This window comes from Bos taurus, chromosome X (genome assembly GCF_002263795.3).
Source record: "Bos taurus isolate L1 Dominette 01449 registration number 42190680 breed Hereford chromosome X, ARS-UCD2.0, whole genome shotgun sequence".
NCBI lineage: Eukaryota > Metazoa > Chordata > Mammalia > Artiodactyla > Bovidae > Bos > Bos taurus.
Genome location: NC_037357.1, coordinates 91,959,805 through 91,981,515, shown reverse-complemented (window position 1 = coordinate 91,981,515; position 21,711 = coordinate 91,959,805). Strand labels below are relative to the sequence as shown.

Genomic DNA, 21,711 nt, shown 5'->3' with positions numbered 1-21,711 from the left:
GTCCTGAGTGTTCATTGGAAGGACTGATGTTGAAGCTGAAACTCCAATACTTTGGCCACCTGATGCGAAGAGCTGACTCATTTGAAAAGACCCTGATGCTGGGAAAGATTGAAGGCAGAAGGAGAAGGGGACGACAAAGGATGACATGGTTGGATGGCATCACCAACTCAATGGACATGAGTTTGGGTAGACTCCGGGAGTTGGTGATGGACAGGGAGGCCTGGCGTGCTGCGGTCCGTGGGGTCGCAAAGAGTCGGACACGACTGAGTGACTGAATTGAACTGAAGTGAATGTGAGCCATTTTTTAATCAGTGCTATGATTGTTGTTGTTGTTATTCCCTGGTGGCTTAGATGGTAAAGAATCTGCCTGCAATTCAGGATACCTGGGTTCAATCCCTGTGTCAGGAAGATCCCCTGGAGAAGGGAATGGCTACCCATTCCAGTATTCTTGCCTGAACAATTCCATGGACAGAGGACTGGTGGGCTATAGTTCATGGGGTCACAAACACGACTGAGCAGCCGTGTTTCACTTTCACATCAGTACTATGATAGAGCTGAGAATGGGAGGCTGTGGGAATCAAAGGGACCAAAACTAGCTTAGGGGTTAACAAAGGATTCATTGAAGAGGTGAGATCTGAGCTGAGTCCTGGGGTAGAAAGGCAAGGTTCATAGGCAGTCTCCTGGCTTCCAGGCTCGCCTCTTCCAATTCATCCTTTAGTGTCTATACCACCTTCCATAATGGTCTTTCTGAACAACAATCAGACCAGACCATTTTACTTCCTGATTAAATCATCTCCATGCTCCCCACACCCACAGGATAAAGTGCATCTTCATGCTACATGAAGTCACTTCCTACATCTCCCCAACTACTATGACCACTGAGGGCTGAACCAAGGCCACTTCTTGTTGTCTCCCCCAGCAGACTGTGACCAATGAAGGTCTGGTTCTGTGTGTCCTCCAATAGACTGTGACTCTTGAGGAGTGCAACCAGGTCTGGTTACTTTGACTCCCCTACCAGACCATGACCTTCTCAGGGATCAGCTAAGTGTGGCTTATTTGTGTCACCAGAATAACCCAGTACAAGGCTGGGCACAGAATCAATAGGCAGTGTATGAAGTGGCCCTTTCAGGTATCCCAGGACGAGTCTTCCCTTGTGCTCAGGGCAGGGCAGAGTTGGGGTGGGTGGGCCCAGGCTGTGGTCTTAGGTCATGCTGAGCCTTTCAGCCTACTTATTCTATAATATAAGCAGCATTTCCAAAGGAACAGACTGGCTGAGAAGTAGATTTCCAGGACTGGGATAAGAATAGCCTGTAGAGTGGGGGCACTGTGTGGGACAAGGATCAGCAGGACCAGGTCAGCCCCTGTTTCCACCCCAGGGACCGCTACCCACGCATCGGAGACATCCTGCAGAAGCTGGCACCCTTCCTCAAAATGTATGGCGAGTATGTGAAGAACTTTGACCGAGCTGTGGAGCTGGTCAACACCTGGACAGAGCGCTCCACCCAGTTTAAAGTGATCATCCATGAGGTGCAGGTAAGCAGTGAAGCTGGATGGGACCAGCTGAGATGGACAAGTCTGTGGGGACCTGGTCAGGGGTTTTTGGCCAGACCTGAACCCTCCTGCTTCTGCCTGTCACAGAAGGAGGAAGCCTGTGGCAACCTGACATTGCAGCACCACATGCTGGAGCCCGTGCAGCGCATCCCCCGTTATGAGCTGCTTCTCAAGGACTATCTGTTAAAGCTGCCCCATGGCTCCCCGGACAGCAAGGACGCCCAAAGTGAGTACATACAACTGGGCCCTCCTCCCCACCCTACCCCCGCCAAAGACAACTAACAGGGTCAGCCTTCCATTGCCATGTAATTGAGATCTCAGAGTAGGACCTCCAAACTGAAAAGCCCACCTTGAGTGTCTGGAATGAGACCCCAAGATGAACCTCCAGGTTGAGGTCTCTGCCTGAGCACCTAGACAGGACATTCATGAGTCCCCCAGCCTGAAGTTTCCAACTGGAACTCCAGAGTTTGATGGGTGTACTCAGAAAGATCCCCTAAAGGGATCTCTTCCCTAGGTTAAGACCCCAAGGCTGACCCCTTGACTGGTTCTCAAATGAAGTTGTCCCCAATCCAAAATGAAGCTGAGCTTAAACCCTCAGGGACTGAGCCAACAGGCTAAGAGCCCAGACTGACCCTCTCACGCCAAGTTTTCTTTACTGAATCTCCACTGCTGAGCTCCCCAGAAAGAGACGTGTCTCATCAAGCCCCTGACTTTCCATTCTCCACATTTAGAGCTTCATTCCATACCCACCAGTCACTACCCAGAATAACCCTCCCAAAAGAACCTCCAAGTCTTTCATCAGAACCCCATAAAATCACCTCCCTAGTACTGAGTACCCCAGACTGGACTCCGTATTTTCTGCCTCCCAGATTTGGATCTCTAGGCTAAAATACCACCTCCCTAGACAAGTACTCACACATTGAACCACTAGCAAGGATTTCATTCTGATTCTTTCAATATGAGACCCACTCCTCAGGGTTATACCCCAAGAGTGCTCCCCAGAGTCTTCCCAGCTTTCTCTCCCCAGACTGTTATTTCCATTTATTCCTTCATTAACATAATAGATCATTCCTTCATCTATTTACTGAGTACCTTGGTGCTCTGTGCATTGTCCTAGGCACAGGGGATATGGAAGGTGAACAAGACAGACAAGGTCCTTGATCTCACTCAGGGAATGTGTATTCTAGTCGGGGAGATAGACAGTAGACAAAAGTCATAAATACACAGGAGAACATTAGATAGGTGCTATGTGTGATTCAGAGAATGAGAGGGTGATGTGAAAATGACTGGGGGGGGCCAACCTTAGACTGGGTGACCTCTTAGAAGAGAGGATATTTGAATCAAATCTGAATAATAAGAAGAGGAGAGCCATGTGCTGAGTAGGGAGGAGCATGTCCCAGGCAGAAGCAATAGCAGGTACAGAGTTCCTAAAATCAGCCCTCAGATTGAGTTCACCTAACTTAGTTTCCTGTTTTATACCAATCTCAGCCCTATATGAGTTCCTAGAATAAACTTCAGAGCTTGAGTTTGGCCAGCTGAACTCCCCACACTGAGCCCAAAGATGAGCCTCTCAGAAAACTTCCCAGTCCAGTTTTCTGAGGTGCTCAGAATGAGAATTTCTGAAGGACAGCCAGCCTGAGATGTGCTCACTAGGCTCCCCAGTCCAAGATCTTAAGTTGACCTCCCTATTTTTTTTTTACCCCTCAAACTAAAATCCCCAGGTAGAGCCCCAGAAAGTGCCTCCAGATCTGAGCCCCACTGAATTGTATCTCTGATTTCACAGTGACTTTCCTACTTTATATTTCCCAGACTGAACTCTGGAGCCTGGACCCTAGACTGAGTTCCCCAAACCAGGCCAGCTGGAACTCCTGGCCTGAGCAGCAACCCCCGAGCCCAAGACTGAACTCTAACCAAGATCCTAGACTGCCCAGCCCAGACCAGGCCCCATCAGAGCTTCCAGATCAAACTACCAAGCTCCTAGACAAAGCTCCCCAAACCACACTCCCTAGCCTGAACCCCCAAAAGAAATCCTGGACTGAAATCCCCACACTGAATCACCAGACAGAGCCTGTACCCACTGGACCCCTGGAAAAGCCCATCTATACCCTCACACAGGATACCTCCAGACAGAGTTCCTGATAGCAAATTAGTCTGAGCCCAGTGGCCTCTACAGGCCTGAGCTTATATGACCACAGCTTGCCAGAGTCTTCTTCCTGCCCCCTTTCCTGGGCACTGCCCACCTCCACGACCCAGCATACTCCATGCAGAATGTGTGGAAGAAAGGGCAGCACTAATGTCAGCTCTGCTGCCTCCTGGGGCACACAGCCTAGGGTTGCACCTCTTCTCTCTGATTCTCAGTTTCCTCATTGGACAAACAAGGCACATAAGGTTGTTATGAGGGTTGAAGAATGCTAGGCAAAGCATCTATTCAGGAGCCCAGGAAAAGGTGGTAGAACCTTTTCCCCATCCTAGGGAGCTCCTCGTCTGCTGAGGGATACAGATAGGTAAATACATGGTGAATACATAGTGTGACTGGCAGGACAGAAGGGAGCAAAGGGGAAGGTGGGAACCCAGACAGTGTCCTAACCCAGCCTGGGTACTGAGGGAAGGCTTTTTGGAGGAGGTGAGCTGAATCCAGAAGACTGAGTTGGCCAGATGAAGCAAGACAGGACATGTTTAGGGAGGTGCAAGTGGAGAAGGCTGGAGAGGTCAACAGACGCCTCTGTTGACCAAGGGCTTAGAATGCCAGGCTAAAGGACTGGGTCTTTACCCTGCAGGCATAGGAGAACCACTGACAGATTTGAACAGAGGAGTGACAGCAAGCTGTGTGTAAAAACGCGCCCTCTGACAGCTAGGGTGGAAAAGGGCTGGGAACTTGGAGACTGGCACCTGAAAGGCCTGAACTGGGTTAGGGATCACAGATCTTGAGCACCAAGACTTGGTCATTGAGAGACAGCCTCCTGGGAAAATAACACTTGCTTGGTCAACCATGTGGACTCTCTTCAGAAGCACCTGTGCATATTTTCTGAATGGGAAAATCCAGCACCATGCAAACAAGAGTGGGGTACAGTGCAGCTGGGCCTCAAGCATGGACAAGATTCATTAGTGTGTGGAGATGCATAGGGATTTATTTCGTATTTTTTTCTGATACCTAGTCACAATAGGAAGTATGGAAATACAGGAAAGCTGAAAGAGGCAAGGAAGAAAATCATCTATGATACAAATAAGAGAATAAGAGTGAGGAACATTTTGACATAATTCCTTACTGGTATTTTTTATACATATATTTGTGGCATTGAAATCATGTGGTATACACAAGTTTGTATCCTTTCCTTTTCCTAAAATACCCTGAGCATTTCACAGATCACGAAAAATCCTACAAAAGCATCATTTGCAAAGGTTGTTTAGTATTGTGTTATATGAATGCACATTACTCTGTTTAACTGAACCCCTACAGTTGCATTATTTCTGGTTTGACATTACTGTAAACACCACTGCAACAAAGTGTATTTGTACACAGAACACGTATTTTCTTAGTATAGATTCCTATCATCAGAATTATTGAGACAAAGAATAGAACTGTCTCTGTTTCTTTATATGACTTGTTTTCTGATTATAAAAGTTAATACGTATTCTTTGTCAAAAATTTGGAAAAAGAAGACAGTGAAATCACCCATAGTCCCATCATCCAGAGACAACTTTTTTTTTAATTTATTTAATTGGAGGCTAGTTACTTTACAATATTGTAGTGGTTTGTGCCATACATTGACATGAATCAGCCATGGGTGTACATGTGTTCCCTATCCTGAACCCCTCTCCCACCTCCCTCCCCATCCCATCCCTCTGGGTCATCCCAGTGCACCAGCCCTGAGCATCCTGTCTCATGCATCGAACCTGGACTGGCGATCTGTTTCACATATGATAATATACATATTTCAATGTTATTCTCTCAAATCATCCCACCCTCGCCTTATCCCACAGAGTCCAAAAGACTGTTCTATATATCTGTGTCTCTTTTGCTGCAGAGACAACTTTTTTTTTTAATTATTTATTTATTTTTTGCTGCACTGGGTCTTCCTTGCTGCAGGTGGGCTTTCTCTAGTGGTGAACAGGAGCTACTCTCTAGCTGCAGTGCTCAGGCTTCTAGTTACAGTGGTTTTTCTTGTTGCAAAGCATGGGCTCTAGGTGCGTGGGCTTTAGTAGTTGCAGCTAACCGCTCTAGAGCACAAGTCAATAGCTATGGCACATGGGCCTAGTTGTCCTCTGACATGGGATCTTCTCGGAACAGGGATCAAACCCATAAAACCCTGCATTGGCAGGCAGATTCTTTACCACTGAGCCACCAGGGAAGCTCCTGAGATAATTTGTTAAACATGGGTATATGTCCTTCCAGTTACAGATGTAACTATTACAGTTATTTTGTTAGTGGTAATAATAATCTTAAGCTTGCATTTTATTGGCTGCCAGCTATTTCATGTCCTGTGGTTCTGCTACTACTGTGGCATTAATCGAGTCGTTTTCTGATTTTAAGTGATGTTGCTATGGACATCTTTGAGGCTGGCACTTTCTGGAATGGGGAGGGTGTGGTCAGGCCAGGAGGAGGTATTCAGGGAGCAGAAAAGCTCCCAAAGCCTTTTTTCTGCTAGCCCCTATCTGACCTCCCACTCTGTCTGCAGAGTCTCTGGAGCTGATAGCCACAGCAGCAGAGCACTCTAATGCTGCCATCCGCAAAATGGTGAGTGGCCCTTCTAGCCCCTGCCTTTCCTTGGCCAGCCACCTATCTCCATCCTGGGGAGTGGGAGGCTTGCAACTTGTGGACATCTGAGGAGAGGCCGGAACCTCAAACCTTGCCCTTTACTCACTACCAGGAGCGAATGCACAAGCTGCTGAAGGTATACGAGTTGCTAGGAGGTGAGGAAGACATTGTCAGCCCCACCAAAGAGCTCATAAAAGAAGGCCACATCCTTAAGCTGTCAGCAAAGAATGGGACCACTCAAGACCGATACCTCATACTAGTAAGTGCCAGGGGTAGGGGTGCAAGTGGGCTACACCACCCCTACCCTGCCATGCCACATTGACCCGGTACTCACCCAAGGCTGTACTTCCTGCTCTCCATTCCTTCCTCTACTAATGCACTGTATTTTTACCACCTATACTGGGCATTTTTTTTCTCAACTTTACAGATTATGTAACTAAGACTTAGAGAGAACTGACTTGCCCAAGGCCAACCAACTAGGAAGTGACTCCCATGCCTAGGCTCTTTCCTTGCAACCTTTGTGCCCAATCTGGTCTGTTTTCCCCATCTATTGCTTTGAGTCCCCAGCAGTAAAGCTTCAGGAGTCCTATAAGGGAAAGGAGCTGAGCCATAGGCCTTGTGGGGCCTCCACACATACATCCAAAACCTTTTCCTTCCTAGTTCAACGACCGCCTCCTTTACTGTGTGCCCAGGCTGCGGCTCCTTGGCCAGAAGTTTAGCGTGCGGGCACGCATTGATGTAGATGGCATGGAGGTGAGCACCGGGAGGTGGGAAGGGGAACCTGGCGTGGGACCTTGGTGCTGGGAGAAACAAAGATGTTCTGACTCTGACCCCAAGTGTGTGCATGTGTGCAGAGGGCAAGGGCCCTGTGGAGCTCAGTAGGTGAGCTCAGTAGTTCACCAAGCCCTTTTCTCTCTCCATCCAGCTGAAGGAAAGTTCCAACCTCAATCTGCCTCGGACCTTCCTGGTGTCAGGAAAGCAGCGCTCCCTGGAGCTCCAGGCCAGGTACTTGCCCTTGCCTATATCTTCTCTCCAGCCTCCTGTTGCCTTCAGATATGCTGAGGCATTCTAGACCTAGTGCCAGGGCACTGGCTACCTCCCTAGAGAAGAGAGTATTCCAGAGAAAGGATGGGTCCCTTTCCCCAAAGATGCTTGCTCTTCTGATGGGTTTTGTTAGAGGAGAGGGAAGAATGAGATAGTAATCCAAACATGAGTAACAGGAGCACAAATAGTTTATTGTGGATTGAGAGATTTAAGAGAAATAACAACCAAATGCAATGCCTGGTCCATGATAGGAGTCTTGTTTGAGAAAAACAGCCCTAAGAGACATTTTCAAGACAGTAGGGAAAATCCTAAACATGAACTGGGCATTAGCTACCAGGGCATTATTGCTAACTTTCTCAGGTGTGATAATGGTATACGAGGATATAGGGGAATGGCCTTTTTTTTTTTTTTTGGTGATGTATGATGATTTAGTATGATGATATCTGTAACTTATTTTTAAATGATTTATATCAGCCTATATATATATATATATATATACACACACACACACACACACACATATGTATAAGATATAGCAAAATATTTTTTAAATTTGCATCTATTTAGTGAATATATATTTAATGTATTTGTGTTATCCTATCTACTTTTCTGTATGCTTGAAATCTTGCATAATAAAAAATCTTTAAAGAACAAATTTTAGAATAATTTCCAGCCATTTAACAAAGGGGCCTTCATATCCATTCTCTACTTGAATGATTATAATAATAGTTCACATTTAATGAAGACTTGCTCTTGTGCCAGAGGCACAGTTTTAAGTTAACTTTAACTTAAGTTTAAATTTAATAGTTGAACTCTCAAAACCCTTGAAGTAGCCTCTGTTACTATCAACCCCATTTTACAGATGAGGAAACTGAGGCACAGAAGAGTTATACACCTTTCCCAAGATCCCACAGCTAGAAAGAAGCAGAGCTGGAATTGGTGATAGGGTATCGAGGCCATGGTCAGGGCTGGAGAGTGAATGCACGTGGGTAGATGATCTACTTCTGAGAGGCAGCAAAGAATTAAGAAATCAGAGTCAGAACTCTCATTGCTGGGACTGCATGGAGGCAGGAGAAGGAGATGAATGTGGGCTAGAGGGTGTCCTGGAAGATGAGAGAAGGGAGTTGGGTTTGATGCTCTGAGAGACTAAGCATCTCAGAGGCCTGAAGCCAGAAAAGTGAGAACAAACGTGACAACAGGCACCGCCAGGGGAGGGCAGATGTGGGGCCCAGTCAGGGCTCAACAGAGCCTAAGTGACTGGGACAGGTCATCAGCTAGGATGGGAAGGAGAGGGCTGAAGAGGGATACTGGGCCCAGAAGGGTGCACCGAGCAGTGTAGGGTTTTCTCCTAGTAGCAGAGGGAAGGCATGGAGAGTTTGCTTTGCAGTTGCTTTTTTGCCCTTTAAAAAGTTGTTTTTAATGAAAATTTTCAAATAACCACAAAAGTAGAAATACAAACACTCATATGCCCACCACTTAACTGATTCTCAACTTTGGTGACATAGGAATCAACTGAGGAGCTTTAAAAAATACTGATGTCTGGGACCCACCCCTGGAGACTTTGGTTTAATTTGTCTGGGGTATAGCCTGAAGATGGGGAGTTTCAAAAGCTCCCCAAATGATTTTAATATTATGTGCACCAGGGCCTGGAGAATTCATGGACTACAGTCCATGGGGTTGCAAAGAGTTAGATACCACTGAGTGACTTTTACTTTCACTTTGCTCTGCCAGCAGGAACAAAGAAGGTGATGTTGCTCGTATGATTCAACTTGGCACCAGGGTTTAGAACCACTGACTTAGGAATCAGTATATATTTTTGCCATATAAATATTTTGCTGAACCATTTTAAAGTAAATTACAGACATGACTCTTCACCCCTATATACTTAAGTATGAACTGCCAAAAACACTATTGTGGCTCTTAAACATCAAATGCAATATTGTTTAGTGCAAAGAAGTTAGAAAATATAGATAAATAAAAAAGAATTTGTAAAAAAGAGTACAATCAGAATAAAGTAAAATCCCCTAGAACCATACCACCCAGAGACAGTCAGTGCTGATGTGTTGGCAGAAAGTCTTTCTGACTTCTCCTCTATTTGCATATGTATACACACACAGAAACACACAATGTTTCCTTTCCATATTTTATTATGAGTATTTTCCAAAATAAAGGAAAGTTTAAATACAGTGAACACCCAAGCTCACCATGTAGATTCAAGTGTTAATATTGTGGTATATTTACTTGATCATAAATCTATCATTTCATCCACCTACCAATCCAATTTTTTTAATGCATTTCACCAAGTAAATTGCAGATATCATACACCTCACCCCTAAAGACTTTGGCATGCATATCATTAACTAGCATTCAATATTTGTTTAAGGTCTCCTCCTTTTTCTTGAGGCAAATTTTCAGAGTGAAATGCACAGGTCTTAAGTGTACCACCGATGAGTTCTGACAAATGTAAACACTCATGGCACATGTGTTTTTAAACAAAAAGGGAATGCTATGTTTATTTTATATATGTTGCTTTGAGTTAACATATTATAAACAGCTTTTTCACTTATGTTGTGTGGAAGTAGTGATATATACTATCATTTCTTTTTTTAAAACCTGAGCCCCTGTTGTTGGACACATAGACTGCTTCTAATTTTTCATGACAATAAAACAGCATTGCAGTGGATATTCTTGTAGCTAAATATTGACTCACATCCTTGATTTTTCATGAAATGATCCTAAGGATACAGTCATATTTTCATATTAGAAAAATACTTTTGATGTCTAGAGTCTATCAACAAAGGCTTCCTTTGTGGCTCAGCAGGTAAAGAATCCACCTGCAATGCGGGAGACCTGGGTTCGATCCTTGGGTTGGGAAGATCCACTGGAGAAGGAAAAGGCTACCCATTCTAGTATTCTGGCCTGGAGAACTCCATGGACTGTATAGTCCATGGGGTCACAAAGAGTCGGACATGATTGAGTGGCTTTCACTGGAGTGTAACTGTGGAAGGAGATTAGAGGAGGCCAGGTGGGAGTCAGCCAAGAGGCTGGCTCCTACTCCTAGTGAGCTGTTAATGGGCCTGCACCAGGGCAGACAGGAGAGTTGAGGAAGGAAGGCAAAGGGAAGGAGCAACACACTGACTGAGCACCTAGTGTATCAAGGATTGTGCTGGGCACTTTACACATCACCTCAGTTACTGCTTTAATAGCTCAGTTGGTAAAGAATCTGCCTGCAATGCAGGAGACCCCAGTTCGATTCCTGGATCAGGAAGATCCCCTGGAGAAGGGAAATTCTCCAGTATTCTGCCCTGGAGAATTCCATGGACTGTATAGTCCATGGGGTCACAAAGAGTCAGACATGACTGAACAACTTTCACTTTCCAGTTACTGCTCAGAACCCAGGCCGATAATTATCATCCATTCTTACAAGTGAAGAAAAATAAACTGCCCTCCTTTCTCAAACTTGACATTCTAGCACAAACAGGGAACTGTTCATGGTTTCCTGTACATTCTATATGCTAATTCACACACTTCAACCTAACCCCCTCTACTTGAGGGCTAGCACCTCCTTGAGGAAAACATCTTTAGTAGCCCCCACCCAAACTCCAGGATGGGACAGGTTTCCTGGGCTCCTCAGCCCCATTTTCCCTTTGTCACAGCACTGATTCCCCTGTATTGTCCATGTCTGCCCCCGTGAGCTCCTTCCTTGATGTAGGGTCTGCTCTGAGGCCCAGGCTCCTAACACAGGGTCTGGAAAGTATTAATAACTGTTCAATAAGTAAACTCAGGTTATATGACTTGCCTAAAGGTCACATAAGTGGTAAGTGAAGGAGCAAGAAGGTCAAACTCAGATCTTTCCAACTCCAAAACATCTGCTCTTTACCACTCCAATTGCTTTTGGTTGGCCTGCCTAACCCAACATCTTTCTTTCCCCCTGCCCCCACCACCTTCCCTACCCAAGGACTGAGGAAGAGAAGAAAGACTGGGTCCAGGTAACATCTAAGAAGGCTTTGTGGTAGGGGGCTGGAAGAGTATTAACAGGTCTTCTGGGGGTGGGGGGCTCAACCCTAATATTCACATCTGACCATAATGGGCCTGGACATCTGCCTTCCAATAAATTTTACCATCCCCATTTTACAGATAAGCAAACTGAGGTCCAGAGGTTAAGGAGAAACTACCCAGTTCTTTAGAAAGCTGGCTCCTCTGAAGGTGTAACCTCAGTGAGTTAAGCCCTGTAAAACATTTAACCCCAGACATTTGTCAGGAAGGCCTTCTGTGGCTTTTCAGCCACTGATCAATCCCCTTCCCCCATTTCACAAATATAAGAACTGAGACCTGGATTTTGGGAAGGGACTTACCCAAGGTCATACATCTAGCAAGGTATAGAGCTGGGTCTAGAATCCAACTTTTCTGACTCCAAGCTAGTTTATAGGACAGTGAGGTAAGGGTGGAAATAGATAGTTGGGTTTTGACCTCTTATTTCTTATACCTCTCCCAGGCCATCAACTCTACCCTCCTGAAGCACGAACAGACGCTGGAGACCTTCAAGCTGTTAAACTCCACAAACAGGGAAGATGAAGACACACCCCCCAACTCTCCGGTAAGAGTCCACATCCCCTCCTTCTGCACCAGGATCCCCTCCAGACCTCCAGGTGCCCACCTTACCTTGAGATACTCCTCTCCTCTTCCCAGAGAGGCAGTAGATGACTGCAGAAGCACAGGCTTCTGTTGGTAGGGTCATAGAGAAATTATTGGGGAAACTAATGCCCGAAAAGTATTGGTACAAGTGACAGGTTTTCAATAGCACAGTGAAGTAGAGCAGAGCCAGGACTCAAAGGCAGGTCTTCAGAATCTGTCAGTTGCCTACCAATGATGATCCAAGCCTGGGCGAGGGCTGGATGGACTGGGCTGGGGAGTCTGAGTTTGACTCTCTGACTGGAGACCTGGCCCTCTCTCCAGAATGTGGATCTTGGAAAGCGGGCACCTACGCCCATCCGAGAAAAGGAAGTCACCATGTGCATGCGCTGCCAGGAGCCCTTCAATTCCATCACAAAACGCAGGCACCACTGCAAGGCCTGTGGACATGTAAGTGTTGAGAGGCAGGGGCAGAGCTATGGAACAGACAGGCTGGCAACCCAAAGGCCCACTTCTAAGAGGGCACCCTCTAAGTGGGGGGAGGTTGTGAAGTTCACTGTGGGAGTTGGTACACTGAAGGGGAAGACCCACTGGAATCAGGCTGTTCTTACCCACTTGCCACCCCAGGTGGTTTGTGGGAAGTGCTCCGAGTTTCGGGCTCGCCTTGTCTATGACAACAACCGTTCCAACCGTGTGTGCACTGACTGCTACGTGGCCTTGCATGGGGTACCCGGGAGCAGCCCAGCCTGCAGCCAGCATACACCCCAGCGCCGGAGGTCCATCCTGGAGGTAAGACCCAGGCCCCTCAACTGACCACAGGGGCACCAGCCACTCACGCAGTGGTGACTAAGGCCTGGGCATCTCTGAAATTGTAATACCATGTGCATGCGCTGAACAAGTGACCCCAGGCTTCGAGTGAATAAAATGAGTACAAAAGTGAATCAAAGAGTAATTTTTATTTAAGTGCTTTAGATGTTTAATCTTCACAGTAACTTATCTATCAATGCTTTTCCTATTCTTGTTTTACAAAGGAGGAAACTGAGGCCCAGGGAGGTATATTTGCCCAAGTTACACAGTGAGTGGCAGAGCTGGGATTTTCTTTTGACTAACAAAATACCTTTTCTTATTACAATGGATATGTGCATTGAAGAAAGTTAGACATCATAACCAAAAATAATAAAAATACCATATTCCTTTAACCCAGGGCTTCCCTGGTAACTCAGTGGTAAAGAATCTACCTGCCAATGCAGGAGACACAGGTTCAATCCCTGAGTTGGAAAGATCCCCTGGAGAAGGAAACGGCAAACCACTCCAGTATTTTCACCTGGGAAATCCCACGGACAGAGGAGCATGGTGGGCTACAGTCCATGGGGTCGCAAAAGAGTTGGACATCACTTAGTGACTAAACTACTACTACAAATTCCTTCGACCCAGAGATTACCACCATTAATGCTTATGCTTCCTATCTTTCTAGATACATGCACATACATAAACTTATGCTTTGTAACTAAATTGAGGTATTTATTTAACACTTAAAGAAAGCTAACTCCATGCCAGGCACTCTTCTAAGCACTTTACATATAGTAACTAATTTAATCCTCAGAACAGCCCTATATGCTCTCCTTCCAAGTCAACATTTCCATCTAGGGCTGGGATTCTGAGCCTGACTACCTTACCCACCCACCCACCCAACCCCTTAACCACGGTGCTAAGTTGCTTCTCACTGAGTATAGGGAATGCATGTGATGGAAGACTGAAAAAAAGATGAAGTGTAAATGCATAAATGACTTGAGGAATAAATGGACTGATGGAAGAATGCCTGACTGACATTTAGGGGCTTCCACTGAGAGTTACACACCCCTCCCACCAAGCCTTAGAGGCAGTAGCCATGGCCCGAATCCAGCAGATAAGCCTGGCTTTGAATTTCAACTCTCACTGGGTTGCTGCTGCTGCTGCTAAGTCGCTTCAGTCCTGTCTGACTCTGTGCGACCCCATAGACAGCAGCCCACCAGGCTCCCCCGTCCTAGGGATTCTCCAGGCAAGAACACTAGAGTGGGTTGCCATTTCCTTCTCCATGAAAGGAAAAGTGAAAGTGAAGTCGTTCAGTCATGTCCGACTCTTAGCAACCCCATGGACTGCAGCCTACCAGGCTCCTCCGTCCATGGGATTTTCCAGGCAAGAGTACTGGAGTGGGGTGCCATTGCCTTCTCCCTCACTGGGTTGACAGTGGGCAAATCACTCCTGCCACCTGAGCTTCAATATTCTCCTGAGACATGTGAATAGCAATCCCTATGCTGAGGGGGTGCTGGAGCCAAGGTAGGCCTCCTATCAATATTGATGCCCCTCATGTCTCTGGTCACAGAAACAGGCCTCAGTGGCTGCGGAGAACAGTGTCATCTGCAGCTTCCTACACTACATGGAGAAGGGTGGAAAAGGCTGGCACAAGGCATGGTTTGTGGTCCCTGAGAACGAACCCTTGGTGCTGTACATCTACGGAGCCCCTCAGGTATGTATCCTACTCCTGGTCCTTTCAGCCACCTGGCAAAGCCAGGCTACTCTCCTTTCCTCTCAGTCCTTCACCTCTCCTTGGCCTTGGAGGATAGTGTGAACCTAAGGGGAAATCAGAAGCCCCCACCCTTATGAGACAAAGACAGGCTCGAGACAAGGAGTGATTATGGATCAACGTATGTAAGGATAAGTCGGGTGAGTTATGGGGGAAGGAAGCTGGAGTGGAGACGAGATACTGCTTAATCCAATTTGGAGTGAGCAAGATGGAGAAGAGGGCAAAGGCCTGAAAACATTATAGGCTCTAAACTAGCCTAGCTGGCTTGGGGTGTGGAAGGAAAGAGGTATTTGAATCAGCCTGCAGTTCTAGCCCCAGTTCATTTTCCTATTGCTCAGTTAAACCATTTAAGGTTCTTGAGCAGGGAAAGAAAAAGAGGGGTTTAGAAGATGTAAAACCAGTGAGAAGCCCAACCCCAAGGTGACCCTAGCTCTGTCCCTGTCCCCCAGGATGTGAAAGCGCAGCGCAGCCTGCCCCTCATTGGCTTTGAGGTGGGGCCTCCTGAGGCTGGGGAGCGGCCTGACAGACGGCATGTCTTCAAGATCACCCAGAGCCACCTGAGCTGGTACTTCAGTCCTGAGACAGAGGAGCTACAGCGGCGCTGGATGGCTGTGCTTGGCCGGGCAGGCCGTGGGGACACGTTCTGCCCAGGGCCCACACTGTCTGAGGACAGGGAGATGGAAGAGGTGCCAGTGGCAGCTTCAGGAGCCACTGCTGAACCCTCCGAAGCCCCCCAGACCCGAGATAAGACCTAGGGGGTTTGTGGGTAACTGGGACCCCCTGCCCTACACTCTAGCTGCCCATGTCCAATTAAGGGCCCCAGCCCCCACCCTCCCAGCTCAGTCAATACTTGAACTCCCATCATGGGCACTTTCAATCCTGAATGCTGGGTCTCGGGTTTTTTTAATTCATCTTTTCACAAAACCTGGGCTTTTAAAAAAAATATTCGTACAGTGTGGTTAATTTTTTTTAAACCCTGTCCCCCCAGGGAGGGTGGGGGCTGTTGCTAGACCTTCCTGAATTAGGCCATTTTCCCCCAACCCCTCAATACCCTACAGATCCTGCCTCCACCCAATTCCCTCCAAAGCACCAGAGGCAGGAGATCTGGATTCAAGTGCCAGCTCTGCCACAGACCCCATGGCCCTGGCCCACCCCTGCCCCTTCAACTAGTGTCTTCATATGTATGATGCTATGTGGGGTGGTGACCAGACCCCTCCTGCCTCTCCCATGGCTTACAGCTTCTACCTGGCCCCCAGGGCTACCCAGTATTTTATCGTCTAGACCCATGGCAGGGCCACTGGGCAGGACAGGGGAACACGGGGGAGGACAAAGAATACTCTGTTTTGTTTTTTAAAGAAAAATACAGTTTATTTCAAGCTTACAGAAACTTTCAGAGCGCAGCTGTGCTCCATTTGTCCATCTGTTTGTTTGTCCAAAGTAACAGGTTGTTGGGGTAGGCCCAGAAACTGCTCCCTTGTTGAGCTCCGAAGCTCAGCTCCCAGAACGATGCTTCCAAAACTACTCACAGGTCAAGCCACAAATTAAACAATAAGGTATTATTTATTGAGGTGACTTCAATGGGATGAGGTGTTTGGAAAGAGGTTGGAGGAGACAGAAAACAAAGCCCAGGTCCCCTGAACTCACTGCCTAGACAAGGTCTTAGACATCCTGAAGGAACCTAGGGCCAGACCCTGGGCTGCAGGAAGGAAATATCCCTGGGAGGTTCAGGAGCACAGAGCTGTTCTGTGTGGGGGTTGGGGGAGAGCAGGTACCACAGCTACTTTCATATCTTCAACTGATCTCTCTTCTATTTGCAAGCTCATCTCACCACTCCTTACCCAGCAGGAATATTGGTTCTCCTGCTGGCTCTCCCCCTTCACACATTCACCTGCCTACTATCAACCAGCATTTAGCTTCTCCTCCAGTCATTCCCACACCCACTCATCCCTCCCTCTTCACACTGGTTGCACCCAAGAGGCACTTTGCTAGGAAATCAGGCCTCATCACTCAGACCACCCCAAGTCCAAGGACCCTTGGGCTCTTCTTCCCCTGGAAGGAGCTGGACAAGGGAATGGGGAGAGGGTGGATATGGGATAACCAGTCCACAGGTCTGCAACCCTCCAACAAAAACCCTACAAACAAATCCCAAACAACTAACATACAAGGACCCAGACCATTTCCAGCCCCATTCACTTCTTTCTCCGGACAATGGTCCAGCCATCCTCCACTATATCCTCTTCCTTAATAGTCTGGGAGTCTGGACCAGAGGGTTCAGGCTGGGGGCAGACCCCATCTGTAGCTGCCCCATCATTCGTAGCTGCAACCTAGGGGAGAAATACAAGAGAGAGCTAAATAAACCCCCAGCTATGGCCAATGGAGACCCAGGCTCTCCTAGCTTTGCCAGGACTGGCCATGAGACCTTGGGAAAATTTCCTGCCCTTTATGGATAATACAACCACCACCCCCCATCACTTCCCTGCGAAATTAGCTGATCTCCCATAAGACTGAAAATATCTACATCTCCACACCCAAGAGTTGCACCCCTTTCACCTCCATCTCCTCCACGCTGTTTGCATCATCATCCTCATCGGTCTCTCCAGCTGTCGGCAGTGCAGTGGCTCTGACCTTGCACTTTCTTTGGGTGATGAGAGAGGCCATCTCCTTCAGAGCAGCCCTATCACCCTTCTGGAAGTGGTGGAACATGGTCTGCAGCTGCTGGCTCACCTACCAAGAAAACATTCAACCAACTTCGATTTTCTAGAGAACCTACAATACAACCAGCTCGTGTTTGCAACAAGAGTGGGGAGGGGTCTGGAATTTTCCAGAAGAGAATGGGGATCTTTCCTCCCCAAGGAGTTCACTACTGAAGCAACCACATATGAAGGGCTCATTAAGGGCCTGAAGTGTTGAAGGAGGCCCTCCTACCACAGAAGGCACTAGAACTGGGTTTGAAAGACAGAAGACGTAAAAAGGGAAAGCAATCCTAGCAGGAGTAGTGATTTAACCAGAACATTTGGAAATGTACCTGCATGGTGTGCCCCTGAGATGGAGGTGACAAACAGACCTGACTGAGAATGATACATGGAGAGAAATAACACAAGCAGGATTTGAAAGGCCTGGGAAGACTAAATTTTCCTTTAGGCAACGGGGGTCATAGCAAGTTCTTGCACAGGACTCAAGAAAAGAATGGTTACAGCCAAAAGTGTTCATCTAAAACAGACAGCTAGGGAGAAGAAAGGCTGCAGGCAGGAAGATGGTAGTTGTATCCATGACATGCTCACCTGGGGCAGACTCCCATCCTCCACAACTGTATCAAACTCGTTCATCATTAGCTCCCCGAGGAAGTCCTCCACCTCATCTAGCTCCAAGTCAGCTGAGTATGAAAGGATAAAGTCCTCTGGTCAAAGACCAGCCAACTTCATCACCCTTGCCCACTACTCTTAAGTACCTACTTGGTGGATCCACATTTGATTGGTGGATTAAGATTGAATGAGCTTTTTATTTGCTAAAGTGTTCTACATTCCAGGTTTTAACATGATTTTTAAAAAGAAAAAAAAACAAACATTAAATACCTAATTTCCAACCTGCACTCTACCAAGTCCTCTATTCCTGGAGCATTCCATCCACACTCACCCTCTTTTCAGCTGGCCTATTTTAACCAGCCTCCTCCCCACATGACCTTGAGCATGTGAGTTACTCATCTCCAAGACTGTTTTCTCTTCTGCAAAGTGAGGTTAATGGTAACCTCCTTGAAGGTCTGTTATGAGAAGTCACCCAAACAATGCCTAGCACAGGCATTGTTTGTTTGGAACAATGGAAATCCATGTTCATTTCCATTACTCAAGGGCTGAAGTTTTTGAAATGTAAAGACTTCACAACTGTGGTTCCACTGACACAGGAGGCCACACACCAATGGGATAGGTAAGAAGAAACAGATGTTCAGTACTTGCCATGATGAAATCATCACAGCCTTGACCTCAATGTCCTATTGTATGACTTTAGCTGAGACTTCCTCTCTCAGCTTCAGTTACCTTAGGGGCCCATGCTCTGCTTTTTCTGAATTAGAAAATAAGAAAGTCTTCCACAAAGCTCCTTGCTCTCTCTTCCCTCTGGGAGAGCTCATTCACCCTCTTCGCTTTCCCTACCATTCAAATACCCCCCAAATCAGTCTCCAACCCAGGCTACACTCCACCTGTTCCACAGGTGCTTCAGACCCTCCATATCCAAAGCCAGATTAATCATCTTACCCTCCAAACCTAATTTTCATTCTCCAGTGTTCTTCTAGTCCATGAAAGGCACCTAAGCCACCCAGTGACTAGAAACTAGAAACCTGCCCCATTTTCCCTCCCCCTCTACAGTCAAACAATTTCCTTAGAGCCATCCCTTCTTTCCCATAACTAATGCCCTAATTCAGGCCTCGTCGTTCTCTAGACAAACACAGCCCTCTCCTTAGTCTTTCCCTCTAAAGTCCATGCTCCATACTGACTACTTTCTGAACTTTCTAGCCAGAAAACCCCATCCTATTAGATCCTGCTCATGAATTTTTAATCACCTAACTGCAGTGTTTCATATTCTGCTTTTGAAAAATAACTGGCCTCCTGGATTTTAAGGGAAGTTATTCAAAAAAAAAACTAAAGGGAAACAAAGGTAAACAGGTTTCTTTTCGGTGGTTCTTGTCCTTATCCAAGCCTTTAATATGTTAATGATTACTGTGACTCTTAAGTAAGAGCTGAAGAAAAGAGCTTTCCTTATATAATTTGACTGGAGAAGCTTTTTCTTCACAGAACATCTAATAGAACTAGTCTTCCAAACCATGCATTCTGGCAAACGCTGGCCTAAAGGACAAAAATCAAAGGCACATAAGTCCTTCCATGTCTCACTCTTTTTCCAGGGGCTTCCCCATCTCCCATCTTCATTTTCCACCATTCCTCCCTTCCACATACCCACAAGCACACACACACATCCCTATTCTAACACTGAGCTCCCTGCCACTATCCAAATATAACACATAATCTCCTCATACCACAGGACTTATTTCTGAGTGTTGCTCTCTCTGCCTCCCCTCCTTGTTAACTCCTTCTCATCCCTTAAGATTCAGCCCAATCCCCACCACTCCCTAAAGATCTCCGAAAGACGGCTTCTCCCCCAGCTCACATTACCCAAGCATCCTGAGCTCCTCATTATTAGAACACCTATCACCCTGTCTGCAAATGCCTATTTACTTATCTGGATCTCTCACTAGATGGTAAATTTCCTTGAGAGAAAGGACTCTGCCTAATGTCACCTCCAAGACTAAAAAACTAAATGAAGAATACTGTAAAAAACCTTATTTCGTAAAAGACTCCCTGTAGGACCCTTTGTTCTTATACGACCCTCAAGACGCATCAAAGATGTAGATCTCTGCTGTCCAAATAGTCAAATGTGGTTACTGAGCACTTAAAATGTGGCTAGGCAAAAAAACAATGAGACGTGCTAAAACTGCAAAATACCCACCAGATTTTGAAAATTTAATACTAAAAAAGGATGTAAAACATCTCATTAACAGCGTTTTATACTGACTACATGTTGAAATATTTTGGATCTATTGAGGTGAGCAGTTCATTTCATCTGCTTCTTTTTACTTTATTAATGTGGCGGCTGAAAAATTTTAAATTACATGATGCGACTAATATATAGGATCACGCTGGTGGATACTTTTACATCCATTTTACAAATTAGGAAACTGAGTATCGAGGCAGGGCGACAATAGTTGTCCAGCATGATACCCTGAGTCAATGGCACGGCCAACGAGGCATTCGAACTCAGGATTCTGACTTCAAAGCCTGCGTTCATTCCACCTCGCCCTCAGGTACCAACCGACAATTGCTCAAGAAGTGTGGATTCACTAGAATCGGCAGCCGCCTCCTCCTCACGCCCCCACAGAAACAAGTCCCAGAGCCTTACATTCACTCACCATTGCGGAAGAAATACTCCTCCACTGCACCCCCGAGCCACTCAGCCTTCTCTTGGCTATACACACCTCCGAAGCCGTTCTCCACAGCGATCTGCGAATACAGACCCAAGCCCATCACGTCAGTCTGGGAGCCCGCCTGCAGTGGCGCAGAATTCCGCTGTTTATGCCGCCCAACCAAGCCCCAGGCGGCTCGCTAAACCAACTCCTGTTCTCTCCCGGTCGCTAACCTTTATCCCAGCCGCGACTCCGCTCACCTGCAAGGCGGGCCAGGCCTCCAGCGCCGCACGGACTGCCGCCCCGAAGAGCGCTCGCGAATCTTCAGCAGCGTCCGCCATCATCCGGCCGCGGACCACGTGACGCCCAGGCGGGCCAATACCTGCGCAGTACCGCCCAGACAGAAGGAGTCGAAAGCCGAGCCTGAGAATGCAGATTCGCCTTTCCGCTGACCTGGTAGCAAGACAAGAGCAATAGAAAAGTCTGTCGAGGAATCGATGACACCAACACTGTTGCTCACCTATAATTAAATCTAAGGAAACCAGGAGTGGAGGACCCCTAGGTCCATGAATTCGGGACACAGGGTACTGCGTAGAGAAGATGTGGGGAACTTACTAAGGATGCAGATTTCAGGCCCTTGGACAGCAACCTCAGATAGCAATGCCTACAAATCTGCATTTAATAATGTATCCAGAACACTCCACCCAACGGCAGCAGAATACACATTTTTCTGAAGTGCAAGTGGAACGTGTTCCAGGACAGACCATATGTTATGTCCTAAAGCAGCCCTCAATAAGTTTAAAAGGATTAAAACCATATAAAGATGGTTTTTCAACCACAGTGGGGTGAAATTAGAATTCAATAACAGAAAGGCGTTTGTGGAATTCACAAATATGTGTATTTTAACACACTTCTAAATAACAAATGAGTAAAAGAAAAAAAAAATCACAACGGAAAACGAGACATCTTGAAATAACTTGAAACTAAGGCACAGCACACCAAAATTCATGAGGTGCAGCTAAAGCAATGCTTAAATGGAATCTTATAGATATAAACATCCCTATTAAAAAAGAAAAATCTTAAATGAATAACCTGATACGCCACCTTCAGAAACTAGAAAAAGAATAGAGTAATCCCAAAGCAAGCAGAAGGAAGGAAGAAAATAAAATTGGAGAGGAAATAAATGTAACAGAAAGTAGAAAAACAATAGAGAAAATC

The 21,711-nt window shown here is 46.6% G+C and overlaps 2 protein-coding genes across 3 annotated transcripts in view; one reads left to right on the top strand and one right to left on the bottom strand.

Moving 5' to 3' along the window:
* Nucleotides 1–15,933, top strand: part of FGD1 (FYVE, RhoGEF and PH domain containing 1) — a 38,294-nt gene extending 22,361 nt beyond the window's left edge. Inside the window, exons 7-18 of one of the 2 annotated variants that reach the window (XM_005228195.5) lie at nucleotides 1,377–1,533; nucleotides 1,639–1,777; nucleotides 6,228–6,286; nucleotides 6,420–6,566; nucleotides 6,968–7,060; nucleotides 7,233–7,312; nucleotides 11,310–11,340; nucleotides 11,847–11,948; nucleotides 12,308–12,433; nucleotides 12,611–12,772; nucleotides 14,346–14,489; nucleotides 14,996–15,933. In XM_005228195.5, coding sequence (XP_005228252.1) covers nucleotides 1,377–1,533; nucleotides 1,639–1,777; nucleotides 6,228–6,286; nucleotides 6,420–6,566; nucleotides 6,968–7,060; nucleotides 7,233–7,312; nucleotides 11,310–11,340; nucleotides 11,847–11,948; nucleotides 12,308–12,433; nucleotides 12,611–12,772; nucleotides 14,346–14,489; nucleotides 14,996–15,301 — 1,546 coding nt within the window. In that variant the 3' untranslated portion in view covers nucleotides 15,302–15,933. 2 annotated transcript variants of the gene reach the window in all.
* Nucleotides 15,893–20,852, bottom strand: TSR2 (TSR2 ribosome maturation factor). The gene is made up of 5 exons (NM_001035097.3): nucleotides 20,754–20,852; nucleotides 20,500–20,590; nucleotides 17,828–17,919; nucleotides 17,097–17,270; nucleotides 15,893–16,870 (listed from the first exon to the last, which is right to left on the bottom strand). Exons 1-5 carry the CDS (start codon nucleotides 20,832–20,834, stop codon nucleotides 16,736–16,738), a joined length of 573 nt encoding a protein of 190 aa, NP_001030269.1. The 5' UTR covers nucleotides 20,835–20,852; the 3' UTR covers nucleotides 15,893–16,735.
* Nucleotides 20,853–21,711: the final 859 nt, after the last annotated feature.

What these genes read in the sequence shown, in the direction of transcription:
- TSR2 (NM_001035097.3), bottom strand. Translation starts at nt 20,834, where the DNA reads ATGGCGGACGCTGCTGAAGATTCGCGAGCGCTCTTCGGGGCGGCAGTC. An exon ending in GGAGTATTTCTTCCGCAATG is followed by an intron (nt 17,920 to 20,499) that starts GTGAGTGAATGT and finishes TTTCATACTCAG; the next exon opens with CTGACTTGGAGCTAGATGAG. An exon ending in AGGATGGGAGTCTGCCCCAG is followed by an intron (nt 17,271 to 17,827) that starts GTGAGCATGTCA and finishes TTTTCTTGGTAG; the next exon opens with GTGAGCCAGCAGCTGCAGAC.